Genomic DNA, 12,529 nt, shown 5'->3' on the forward strand with positions numbered 1-12,529 from the left:
ATATATATATCTATTGCAGTATTTCAGTGTTTCAATTGCCTTCAATAGAACAATTCCAGCAAGATAAAGGGTCGATTATGGATAGCAACGCAACCTCAGTTGGGTTGCCGATGGGCTACAAATTTGATGATATTCGAAGTTTCAGGTACCACCAACCAAGATTTGATTGTAAATAAACCGCGAAACCGTTTAAAAAGAACTAAATTTTTACAATCAAAATTTCCGCGTCAACCACAAAAATTCAGTTGCCAGGTTTCAATTGCCAGTTGCCGTCTGTAATATAATTTCCAATATGTAATATAATTGCCCAAATCATTTAATGTTTGGGGGTGTGCTTCATCTGGTGCCGCAGAGCCGACCATCGTAACTTGAAAATGGAATCATGAACATCACTGGGAATGCTAAACATGCAAATCGGATCTAAATGTATTAATAAAGATCATACCAAAGAACATAGAAAACCCTTCTAGAGCGCATTATTTTACTACGTTGAAGACTAATTGCAACAACCCATTATGTACTGGAAATATTTGTCGCAGATTGCAGTTTCACTCAAGAATTTAGAAATTTTTTAGTAAACTTTCTATCAATAAGGTAGAAGTAACTAAACTAGTAACATATAAGAAGAACACTACACGCATTTTGTACTTTGGAAAAAATTATAAGTAATTGCATCTTTTATTTGCATAAACATGTTGTGCGGCTGTCGTGCACTATGCAGCAAAAATCAATAGTCACAAATACGAAATTCGTGATTACCCACAATATAATATTACAAACGCATAAACGTACTAAGCTTGAGTGTTTACTTCTTGTAACCGCAGCTGGAACGACGACCACGAGCACGTTCAAATTTGCGACCCTTTGATCGCACGTATGGGCGGGTGTGCGAATGTGGCACACCAGGCGCCTTGCCGAAGTGCTTGCAGGCTGTTCGTGCAGTACGTTTTCCCTGCAACAATAAGGTATTTTTGCCAGTAGGCGATTTAAGTGCCAATTGATCGAAAGTCAACACTTTGCCACCAGCCTTGATGATGCGCTCGCGAGCTGTCTGTGTAACATGTAAAGCGCAAACAGTCATCTTGGGTACTTTCAACAGACGAATGTCATTGGTAATGCTACCGACAACAACAACTGTGGCTTCTGGTTGAGCGGCTGTCTTGAAGAAACGGCTGACACGCTGCAAAGACATTGGCGGGCGGTTAGTTTTGCTCATGAACAGACGCTTCAAGACGATGCGATTAAACTTTTTGTTGGTACGACGCTGTAGGAAGCGGTACAACTGTAAGAAAGAAAAAAAAACGCAATTAATAATAATAAAACACACATTAGCACATACAAGCGGTAGACAAGATTGACGACGCACTAAAATATTGTACAAGCCAGAGAAATGTTAGCTGCTAATAATTTCGGACACCTCAAACAACATTTGCATTTTCACACGGCACAATATTGTTCCTGTCTACCAATTGGAAACCACTTACCTTGACAAGAAGACGCAAGTAAACATCCTGAGATTTAGGCTCAGTTCTGCGAACTTTGCGATCGTATTTATGGCTGATATCAATACCCTGAAATGGTTGTAGAAAAAGATATTCATTACAATTGGTTCACTATTGTGTTTCACAACTTTCTAGCATAGCGAATATTGATGAAAATTGAGATTATTCACTGATGTTTCGAAATTAATTTATATGGAATAACATTTCTTCAGGTCTTACCATTCTGGCGACCGGAAAAAGAAAGAGACGTGTAATTGGCAATACTGCTTGATCAATGACAGTTGTCAACTTGACATTTGAATAGACTTGTTTCGCGAGCACTAAAATATATTACAAGTGTTCTCATCGGCATGCAACTCTGCGAATACGTAGATTTTAAGGAAATTTGTTTGGGAATGTTTATTCAAAAACTTTAAATTTACAAATAGTTTTTAAAATTAAATTTGCAAATATTTGATATCATATTGTTTAACATCATTTTGTTTTGCTATTTATGAAATATAAAAAATTGTAGATATTTATTCGCAAGTACTTTTAAACTTTCAGTTTAAACTTTCCTCTTTTTCATAATTTTCATAAACAATACCATTCCTGAAATTATAAAAACAACTGGAGTTAATGAATGATAAATCTTGTTGTTTTTTTACATACCAACAAATACAGCGGTTGCGAGAGTGTTCCTCTAATTTTTCTGTTTCTTTATTTAAGGAATTAATATTGCGATCGGCCATATTTGTAGACTTTGACACGATTTCAGTATCCCTTTTAATTATCCGATTTGCGGTCTCGGTCTGCTCCTTTAAATTCCGCGTAAGCGAAAGCATATGCTCGGTAATTTTTTCTTGTGCCTCGCTATAATATTTAACGGCTTCGCCCATATTTTCCGCGCTGGTTGCACTATCATCCGGTTTACGTCGGCGCAGTGTATCGTCTACATAAAGGTATTATTAGAAAAAACCTTCTAACATTTACAATACAATCCATACCTCCCAATAAATCCTTTCTTAAATCTGCATGGTGTTTGGAGCTTTGTAGTTGCTGCACTTCTTTCAGGGCATCATCACCAATTTCATATGCCGGGCGTAGCTTTGAACGCAAGCTCTTAACTGGCGGTGGGCTGTCTATATAGTTGGTAAGGGCTTTGAGATCATTAAGTCGTTTTGTGTAGTCTGGTACTTTCAGATTACTACCGATGCTATAAATAAATGTAAAACAAAAATAAACTTCTGGTACGCATGAACACACGAACAGGGTACTGACTCGTCGCATCCCTTAAGTTCTTCTATCATAGTGTCCAGTGATTTTATGAACTTTTTAAGCCTCCAGTAGTTGGCTTCATCTTTAGCTAGCTCCTCGCAATTGGTCAGAAGAGTTCTAATATTTACGTTTAGTTTAGTAGCCATATTCTGCAAAAAACACGTATAAACAATAAATAGCAAAACGAAACGTAGCAATTAGATTGGCTAATCCACCCGTTGCTTTATGGTTCATTCGCTCTTCAGCTGTTTGCGGTGCTGCCACCCAATCAATAGAAGTTCTGATTTTAAATTCTTTGGAATGCGAAATGCAATACCGGAGGTACAGGGTGAAAACACGTGCCTCAGACAGGGTTTCAGCTCTTTTCATTTTGATGCGAACTTTATTTACAATTTCTTTGCAACAATTTTTAAACAACTTTAATTCGATATAATTTAAAGAAATTAAGTATCTTCTAAATATCGGTCATGGTGAGATTATATCATGGATAGGATTGAGGGATGGAGGGATAGGATTTCAGCTCATTTCATTTTGTTGCGAACTTTGTTTACAATTTCTTTGGAACAATTTTTAAACAACTTTAATTCGATATAATTTAAAGAAATCAAATATTATGTAAATATCGGTCTTGGAGAAATTATACCATGGATGGGATTGAAACTAAACAAAATTTGAAATGGTTAATATTTCCGATATTTTGATGCTTTCTTTTATTACCGTCTACTGACAGCTAAATACTTGTCACGCTGAACACACCTTTGGACAGAATGCATTACTGAACNATTACCGTCTACTGACAGCTAAATACTTGTCACGCTGAACACACCTTTGGGCAGAATGCATTACTGAACGCATACTTCACTACATAAACTCGTAATTGGAGGAAAATTTGCGGAAAAGTGAACAAAACGCACAATCGCACCACAAAGAGGAAAATTTACAGCAAATAGTTAAGTNTTCACTCACTCACGAACGAAATTTAAAATTTTGACAATCAAACGCTTCTCACAGCTGATGAAACAACACCACCTTATATAAATTCGCCTTGACTGAACGCATACTTCACTACATAAACTCATAATTGGAGGAAAATTTGCGGAAAAGTGAACAAAACGCACAATCGCACCACAAAGAGGAAAATTTACAGCAAATAGTTAAGTGTTTGTTGAAAAGATAAATAATTCGCACATAAAATAGCATTTAGATATACATATATATATAGCTTGTTCGTCCCGTGCAGCTTATATACAGATCGATTTCAAGTGGTATAGTNTAATTGGAGGAAAATTTGCGGAAAAGTGAACAAAACGCACAATCGCACCACAAAGAGGAAAATTTACAGCAAATAGTTAAGTGTTTGTTGAAAAGATAAATAATTCGCACATAAAATAGCATTTAGATATATATATATATAGCTTGTTCGTCCCGTGCAGCTTATTTACAGATCGATTTCAAGTGGTATAGTAATCTTTAGTACGCCGCCACTATCAACATGCAAGCGATTAAGTGCGTCGTGGTAGGCGATGGTGCAGTTGGTAAGACCTGCTTGCTTATCAGCTACACAACGAATGCCTTTCCCGGCGAGTATATACCTACTGTGTTCGACAATTATTCCGCAAATGTTATGGTTGATGCGAAGCCCATTAATCTCGGCCTATGGGATACAGCCGGACAAGAGGACTATGATCGCCTACGCCCGTTATCGTACCCGCAAACGGATGTATTCCTTATCTGCTTTTCGTTGGTGAATCCAGCGTCATTTGAGAATGTACGCGCCAAGTGGTATCCAGAAGTGCGTCATCATTGTCCAAACACGCCCATCATATTAGTCGGAACGAAATTGGATTTGCGTGATGATAAAAATACGATCGAAAAGCTACGAGACAAGAAATTAGCTCCAATAACTTATCCACAAGGATTGTCTATGGCTAAAGAAATTGGTGCTGTTAAGTACTTGGAGTGCTCGGCACTTACGCAAAAAGGTCTGAAGACAGTATTCGATGAAGCCATACGCTCCGTTCTTTGTCCAGTGCTGCAGCCCAAGTCTAAACGTAAATGTACGTTACTCTAATTTGCCGCTAGTTCAAGCCGTGCGTCAACAAGTAGGCGTCACGATCCAAGCGGAAGGCAATACAATTAAAGCCTAAACGGGAAAACGCCCATCGCTTGCAAACAATAAAATCGGAACCGAAGAGAGAAATCAAAACTAACCAGAAAAATAAAAAATCGTTTGAAAATAACTAAAATAACTTTCTATACGACGCACTCGAAAATGCTGTGGTTAGTCGATAGCGAAAAATAATCATAGGAATCATATTTGATGTTAAATGTAGTCATGTCATTATCGTCTATGAAATTTCTACGCTAATCTAGAGAAAGATTCACAGTTAATTGTTCTTGTATAACAATTCAAGTTGGTACCATTTATTTTACACCTTACTCCATATGTATCTATGTATATCTACATTTGCAACGCTACACTATCAGCGGGAATGACTAATTGCATTAATTTCACTCTGCCCTATATTTACATATGCGAGTTGAATAGCCAAGCGCATTGAGTACTATTGACAACAATAGCAATGTACGCACATACATACATACTTTGGCTAATTATGTACAACTTAAATTGTTTAATGAATTGATATAATTACATTATGTTTTCTTGTAAATGTTCCATTGTGCATTAATTTAAAACTAAAAGTTTTGATGTCTATTTAAAAATTAAAATAATGGCTATAAACGATGCAACCAATTATAACATCATAAATAAAAAAGTGCTTTTTTATTATTAAAATAACTAAACCACATTCAAAATCAAAGCAAATTGCAATTGAGTGGAAAATGATTCAAACAAAAAAAAAACTTAATATTCAATTAAATTGAACGTAGAATCGTGTTCGAACAGTTCATATAGAAGATAGGAATGCAAAATATTATCTACTTGTAGTTGCTGTAAACCAAATGTTAGCCATCTTACCAAAAATTAACTATTGGCGTTTCCCTTTCTATCGAAAAATGTTACCTTCTCATTGCGCACTTGGCACAAACAGTAAGAAGAGGGCATTGAGAAGACAACACTTTTTGTAGACAAGAAAACGCCATCGAAATTCATTAATAAAATTGCCATACACACATCCATACATACATACATACGTAATACAAAACTACATAATTAAATGTTTGCAAATTGTATGTATAACGTATTGTAATTGTAAGATTACCTAAAAATCATGCAATGCTAAGCGAAAATCTAAAAAATCACAAGTGACTAAATTTCCTTGTTAAAGTACGATTTGTAATACATACGTTTAAATAATAATTTCTTTACATGTACTAAAGGCACAATAGATATGTATTGGATATAGTATGGACATAATTTTAAGTATGTACGAACCATACATTCATGTTCACAAAAGCTCCATTCATGCAGATATACTTTTTATGACTACTCCAAAGGATTAATTGACATTAATTTCATTACATATTGATGGAATTAATAGGAACTAACTGAATGTGTGTCTCTGAAAAAATAATAATAAAGTAATTTGCAAAGAAACGAGGAACTATGTTTAATTTACATACATATGTATATTTTCAAAAATAACAAATACATAGTAAGCAAAGTTAATAAAAGAAGCGGTAGTTGCAATTATGAATACTGGACATTCTTCTAAACTACGAAATATCTGCGTAAAATTTTAGTATAGCATATTCCTATGTCATTTAAATTTCTGCATATCCCTATTTGTTCTCCTCAATAAGTGGCGTTTATAATTCACTTTCTATTTATATAACATTCTGTTGGAAATCAGGTAACAGCTTAAATCATGTGACATGTTACATCCAATATCAACAAGATCGGCTGAACAGATGTCTCCGCAAACTCATTCAATACAAACCAATTCATGCAAGTTGAAAATCTAAAAATAACTTTTACGTAGTGATAAGTAAACAAAAAATTTAATAAAAATGTATGCTTATGGTGTACAGTGTACATATGTAAGTAGATACCTTCTACACATTGCACACCCGATAGAGTGGATGCATAAAATCTATATACATACATACTCATGTCCATGCATATGNCTACACATTGCACACCCGATAGAGTGGATGCATAAAATCTATATACATACTCATGTGCATACACATATGTACTTTCGTTCATTTGGATGCAAACATTCATATGCGTTTGTGAACAAAAAAGAAACGCCTTCTTATTTTACTGTGATTCCATCATTGTTTTAATGCTGCAGTCCAATTTAATATACAATTATAAGATTTGTACACGGTATATGTGCCAAAACTTATAAGATCATATAAACACATGCATATGTATGTACATTGTACATACATACCAACATACATGCCTTCGAATGCTAAATAATTTGAGACACATTCGCTTATCTCAATGCCACAGAGCCCATCGCGTTGGACTGGTTGATTGTTCTGGAACTGTATGCGTGGCCATATTTCATAAATTTATGTACAAATGTATATATGTACATATATGTGTATGGAAGAATTAAAAATGATATTTTTCAGAATATAGGAAGCGACACAGACCAAGAAAGTTGCTGACCTATGAGGAACAAAGTAAAGGGATAGATAGCGATTGATAGTCGCAAAGCTATGCGTCGAATCAAACAAGTGATTACAATTTACATATATTTCTGACTTTTATTACAAGTGCATTGTATTCAACAATTTTGGTAATTTTAAACATTGCACTCATTCGATTTTTTAATAATCGCTACATGTACGGTAACAGTTTTATATGTAATGACATACATAATATGTACATACATAATATATTATGTACATACACACATGTGTGGCTCTACAATGAGTTTAATGGTACATATCAAATATAGAAAAGATTAGTAGAAATTATTATACATACATCTAATGAGTTTTTTTGGCACACATAAGTAACATGTAGTAGCGAAGCTAATTTCGTCTACTAAATTTCTGAAACTGCCGCTACAACGCCGCATATTCCGAAGTTTTACGTAGTTTATGTTAGAATTATTAAAAATTAAGAAAGGCAAGTGAACGATTATGTATTAACTTATTTTAGTACTACATCAAATATAACTATTTGGTTATAACTTGTTCTTTCAATTCGAGACAGAGATTCTGCATATTAGTATTTATGCATTTTAGTTTGTGTTCTTGCGGCATTATTGTAATTTTTTAATTATTTTATCTAAAACTCGTCATGACGCGCCAGCGCTTCGCCAAAATCTGTCGCTTGTGAGCCAACGAATACATCATATTTTTGTAGGACTTCATCTTTCGTCAGTTTCTCATCGCCATCATTATCCGCTTCGAATACTAAATGCTTGGCTTCACTTTCGGCATGATCGAAATCTTTCGGCACTATCCAAGCGCGCACTTCCTCGCGATCAAGGAATCCATCACCATTTAAATCTCTAAATTTGCTGAAACCTTCGCGCTCACTTTTAACCCATTCTGGTTCTTCGTCATTTGGTTCTGAATTTCGGTACATGTCCGCAATGTATTCATCCACAGAAATTTTACCATCATTATCGCTATCAATGTCTTCAATTGTTTCGGTTAATACTATGTCTTTCATAGTTGGATGATCTTCCGGGTGCAAGAAAGCGGTAAACTCTTCACGTGTCAGTTGATCATCCAAATCTAGGTCAGCGACACCCCAACGACGGCGATCACGTTTTTGCAAACGTTTAAAAGACATATTATGTTCATCATTTTCGATTTCCTCTTTGTTCATTGTGTCCAAAAATCCATAAACATTTTCACGGTACGCCTCCCAACTGATAGTTTTATTGCCATCAGGATTATGCATCTTCCACATCCGGCCGACATCTTCATCAATGTAACGACGTTGTGTATATTCTATCCAACGCTTAAGCTCCGAAAGTGTTACGAAACCATCTTTATCCTCATCGATGCGATCGACGATAAGTCCCAAGCGACGTTTACTCTCTTCCGGTGGCAGCTGATCGAATGATTTTGCCTCATCTTCGCCCAAGAAAGCTTCGTGGTCGTACTGTTTGTTGTGGTGACCTCCTTCGAAATGCTTATCGCCATCTGAATCATGGTCCAACGGACTGTGCAGTGTATCATCACTATCATCTATTTGGTCATCATCCGGTTTTGGAATTGCATGGGATAGAAAGAATATGCTTAGTAGAATAAAGAACAAAAACGATAAGCGGAAGACCGGCATTTTTACAACAAAAAAAAAATCTTCCTCTTTTGAGTGAATGTACAGGCCTGATTTATACAATAACTAATTAGCGGTCCACTGCGCGATTTAAACTATTGCATTCAACAAACTTTACGAGAATAGTGCAAGATGTTTATAATTGTTTTGCTTTTCAATCAATTGACAGCGGATACGTGTACTTTGCGAACAGTGTAGCTTGTTTTTAAAAATCTCCCATTTCGACAATTTGTTTATTTTTCTTATAATTAACGGGGAACGGCTTTTTTTTTTAAAGAGAGTATCAAAACATTTTGGTTTTCAAGAAAATTGTATGCATGAATAAAATTANACAAACAAATGTTTGGTTATGGTTAAAATAATTCAAGTTTTTGTATTGAATTTTCGGTTTAGAATTTTTTTTCCTTTTCAGTAGGGATTTTTGGACATTATCTTTTCCGTGAGAATTTATCGTAATAGATACGGATCTGAATAAGCGACTGGAACACGGCTGTTTGTCAAAAGCATACGATTTCGAACTCCCGTAAATGTACATTTGCTAAATGCGATAGCATGAACGCTCTTCGAAAACATATGTTCGAAAGTGCTAAATGTTGCATTTTAAATGCAGCAAAAACGCTGCATAACAAACTTAGACTTCGAGTAGAAATGGTTGTAGGCAACTCTTTTATTAATTTCCCTTTATCGTTTTTAACATTACACAAAGCTGAATTGTGTGCAACCTTCTCAATTTTTTTCAATTTTCAAAACGGCGTTTTTGCTTTTGTTATTGCGGCTCTTCATGTGGAAAATCTATTTTCTTTAGTATTTTTTCGTGTTTTATTTAGAGAAAAACTATAAAATAAGTATTAAAAAGTAAGTTATGATTCATTGCACCGGTGTAGATACTCTATTAACATAAAGAAACGTTTAAGTTAAAATAAATTAGCCTGTTCGTAGGTACACACCTTCGCCACACATTTTTGGTTAATAATTTCAACTTTCTTTGCAGTAATTTGCGTGAATATGACGACCGAATCTGCGCTTCCACTCCCTCTACTACCAGTGCCGGATATTCGCGCTGAAGTAACATTTCAACATTCACACAAGCAGGGCCACGGACTACAGGAATATCGACTTCGTCCTCCAAAATTGAGGTTGGCGAATCGTAGCTATATGTCCGCGTCTATGTCCACAACCGCGCATGCGATTTCATTCCGTGGCGAATCCGATGGCAATGGCAATGCACTTCCTGAATTGGACACCAATGCGTTAAGCGGCTCTTATGATGCCTCAATGAATGAAACATATTTTGAACAATGTTTCACTTGTTTGGCGAAAATTGGCGAAGGTTCATTTGGTGAAGTCTTCAAAGTGCGTTCAAACGAAGATGGTCGCATGTATGCGGTGAAAATGTCAAAGGAGTTATATCGTAGCGAACATTACCGCCAGGAGCGGCTAGAGGAAGTGCGTCGTTATGAGCAATTCTCTGGTCATGCTAATTTTGTGCAATTCTATCGCGCGTGGGAACAAAACGAACGCTTGTTTATGCAAATGGAACTGTGTCGAGAAAGCTTAGACAGGTACCTAGTACGACATCGACATATACCTGAAGAAAAAATTTGGAATATTCTCTTGGATTTGGCGCTTGCATTAAAAAGCCTTCATGACCGCAATCTTATACATTTAGATATAAAGTTAGATAACGTCCTAGTAGGCGATGATGACAGTTGTAAATTGGCCGACTTCGGTTTGGTTATTGATGTAGATAGAGTGAGTATAAAATAAATTTTTATTCATATACTTGTTTAAGTTTATTTTTAATTGAAATTAATTTAATATTATTAATAGGCGAACCGTCAGCAAGCCACTGAAGGTGATTCTCGTTACATGGCGCCCGAAATTTTGCAGGGCAAGTTTTCTAAAGCAGCGGATATTTTTAGTTTGGGTGTAGCTATGCTTGAGTTATCTTGTTACTTGGAGTTACCATACAATGGACCACTGTGGCAACAGCTACGTAGTGGAGTTTTACCACAGGATTTTATGAAATGTATGCAAAACAGTCGAATAATTACAAATGTATAAGGTTTTTATTTCATATTACCGAATCTCATACCCAGCAATATCACCAGAACTGGAAACCCTTATCAGGCAAATGATGTCACCGGATCCTGACTACCGACCCACAGTCGATGATATTTTAAGCAACAAAAAATTAGTTAGCTTAATGGAGCGTAGGAATCGTTGGAAGTTGGTGATAATGATGGTGAATATAATATTCATATTTATATACCTTAATATTTTTCACACAGTCATTTGACAATACATTTCTTGCAGAAGCAAACGATAAGGCGATCACGCAGAGCTGCTTGGTCTAAGCTTTGTAATTTGAAGCAAATAATTTTTAATTTCGTCACATCTGTTTTCGCTACTTATATACACCGTGATTCTGTAGGCAATGAACGCAAAAAATTGGGATATCCTATGCCACAACAAATTAAAGATAAACGCCCGCCGAAGATCTCTATGCGTTTAATAGCATCAACTCCTACTGGAGGAAACACACGAAATACTCCCATCGAATTCTTGAGTGGAGAGAATTGTGTTAATTTATCGCAACAAAGTACACCTATAACATTTGCGGCGACTAATAAAATAGTGAACTCAACACCTGTAAATCACAATAATCACAGTTTCCGTTCACGAAAAGATCTAACCAAGATCAGTTTTCAGTAAATAATCTGCGACTGTGTAAAAGTAGTGTCAGTAATAATTAATTTATTTTTTCTTACAGAGCGGTAGAAAATGACTGTGGTGGTATTGAAAATCTGAATGATGTACGATCTTCGCCAACAATATTAAGTGGACCGAATAGCTTTCTTAATTTGGAGGATTTAGAACAAAACTCGCTGGGGTTTGTGTCGTTAGATAAATCAAGCCTGCAAGAGTGCCGAAAGAAACTCTTTACTAAAATCGAAGATTGATCAAAATGTTATTAGACTGCGCAACCAGATACATAAAAATCCTCATTGGTCGCAATTGAAAATTTATGCCAATTTAGCAGGCCTTTTGGCATATCATTTCATCCTATAGAAGTGTAGCATATAAAATAAATATAGATTTTCAAGATTATTGCATATTGTAATTATAATCGCATACATATTCTACGAAAATATAAAAACGTATGCTCTATTACGTTAGTTGTAAGCTGAATTATGAAAAAAACCATACAAGGAGGTTATGAATAATTACTATCTACTATTGCTCAAAAAATACTAATTTGAAATTTATTCGATAGCGTTGTATTTGTGTTTTTTTTTTTATCTTCCGAATTTGATTATTCATATAAACGTTAATGTGGTTATAGCCTGGTAGGATTGTAATTAAGTTTTTGGCGATACATATGTGATATGTTAAAAAAATGCACTATATACACTCATACTAACATACATTCATACATATATATACATTTTTTATGTACGTAATGCACAATGCATATTTTGTTAATTTTTATAAAACGTGGATAGTCGGAGAAAAAGAAAATCTGTTAGTTTTTTTTTGCATTTGCAAAACT

General features: G+C 35.3%; 5 protein-coding genes across 8 annotated transcripts; 2 read left to right on the forward strand and 3 right to left on the reverse strand.

Annotated features, from left to right (window-relative positions):
• Positions 1 to 640: 640 nt before the first annotated feature.
• Positions 641 to 1,828, reverse strand: LOC108376876 (60S ribosomal protein L18). Its single transcript, XM_017633129.1, has 3 exons — positions 1,722 to 1,828; positions 1,485 to 1,571; positions 641 to 1,282 (listed from the first exon to the last, which is right to left on the reverse strand). Exons 1-3 carry the CDS (start codon positions 1,722 to 1,724, stop codon positions 806 to 808), a joined length of 567 nt encoding a protein of 188 aa, XP_017488618.1. The 5' UTR covers positions 1,725 to 1,828; the 3' UTR covers positions 641 to 805.
• A 156-nt stretch (positions 1,829 to 1,984) lies between these two features.
• Use1 (Vesicle transport protein Use1) lies at positions 1,985 to 3,112 on the reverse strand. Its single transcript, XM_017633128.1, has 5 exons — positions 2,975 to 3,112; positions 2,763 to 2,908; positions 2,489 to 2,697; positions 2,154 to 2,433; positions 1,985 to 2,093 (listed from the first exon to the last, which is right to left on the reverse strand). Exons 2-5 carry the CDS (start codon positions 2,903 to 2,905, stop codon positions 2,045 to 2,047), a joined length of 681 nt encoding a protein of 226 aa, XP_017488617.1. The 5' UTR covers positions 2,906 to 2,908; positions 2,975 to 3,112; the 3' UTR covers positions 1,985 to 2,044.
• Positions 3,113 to 3,564: 452 nt separating this feature from the next.
• Rac1 (ras-related protein Rac1) lies at positions 3,565 to 6,321 on the forward strand. The gene is made up of 2 exons (XM_017633130.1): positions 3,565 to 3,708; positions 4,193 to 6,321. Exon 2 carries the CDS (start codon positions 4,252 to 4,254, stop codon positions 4,828 to 4,830), a length of 579 nt encoding a protein of 192 aa, XP_017488619.1. The 5' UTR covers positions 3,565 to 3,708; positions 4,193 to 4,251; the 3' UTR covers positions 4,831 to 6,321.
• A 533-nt stretch (positions 6,322 to 6,854) lies between these two features.
• Positions 6,855 to 12,517, forward strand: Myt1 (protein kinase, membrane associated tyrosine/threonine 1). Of its 4 annotated transcripts, none has more exons than XM_017633135.1 (6): positions 6,855 to 7,412; positions 9,968 to 10,728; positions 10,807 to 11,005; positions 11,076 to 11,221; positions 11,293 to 11,687; positions 11,750 to 12,517. In XM_017633135.1, the coding sequence occupies exons 2-6, from the start codon at positions 9,982 to 9,984 to the stop codon at positions 11,937 to 11,939; spliced, it is 1,677 nt and encodes a 558-aa protein (XP_017488624.1). In that variant the 5' UTR covers positions 6,855 to 7,412; positions 9,968 to 9,981; the 3' UTR covers positions 11,940 to 12,517. The 4 variants fall into 4 exon arrangements, with proteins under 4 accessions (XP_017488624.1, XP_017488621.1, XP_017488620.1 ...); XM_017633132.1 differs by lacking the exon at positions 6,855 to 7,412 and adding an exon at positions 9,781 to 9,911; XM_017633131.1 differs by lacking the exon at positions 6,855 to 7,412 and adding an exon at positions 9,794 to 9,831.
• Positions 7,878 to 9,172, reverse strand: scf (Calumenin B scf). Its single transcript, XM_017633136.1, has one exon. The coding sequence runs from the start codon at positions 8,977 to 8,979 to the stop codon at positions 7,972 to 7,974; it is 1,008 nt and encodes a 335-aa protein (XP_017488625.1). The 5' UTR covers positions 8,980 to 9,172; the 3' UTR covers positions 7,878 to 7,971.
• Positions 12,518 to 12,529: the final 12 nt, after the last annotated feature.

The sequence above is a fragment of the Rhagoletis zephyria genome, unplaced genomic scaffold (assembly GCF_001687245.7).
Source record: "Rhagoletis zephyria isolate East Lansing unplaced genomic scaffold, Rhagoletis_zephyria_1.1 Rzeph_scaffold_11166, whole genome shotgun sequence".
In the NCBI taxonomy this organism is placed as follows: Eukaryota; Metazoa; Arthropoda; class Insecta; order Diptera; family Tephritidae; genus Rhagoletis; species Rhagoletis zephyria.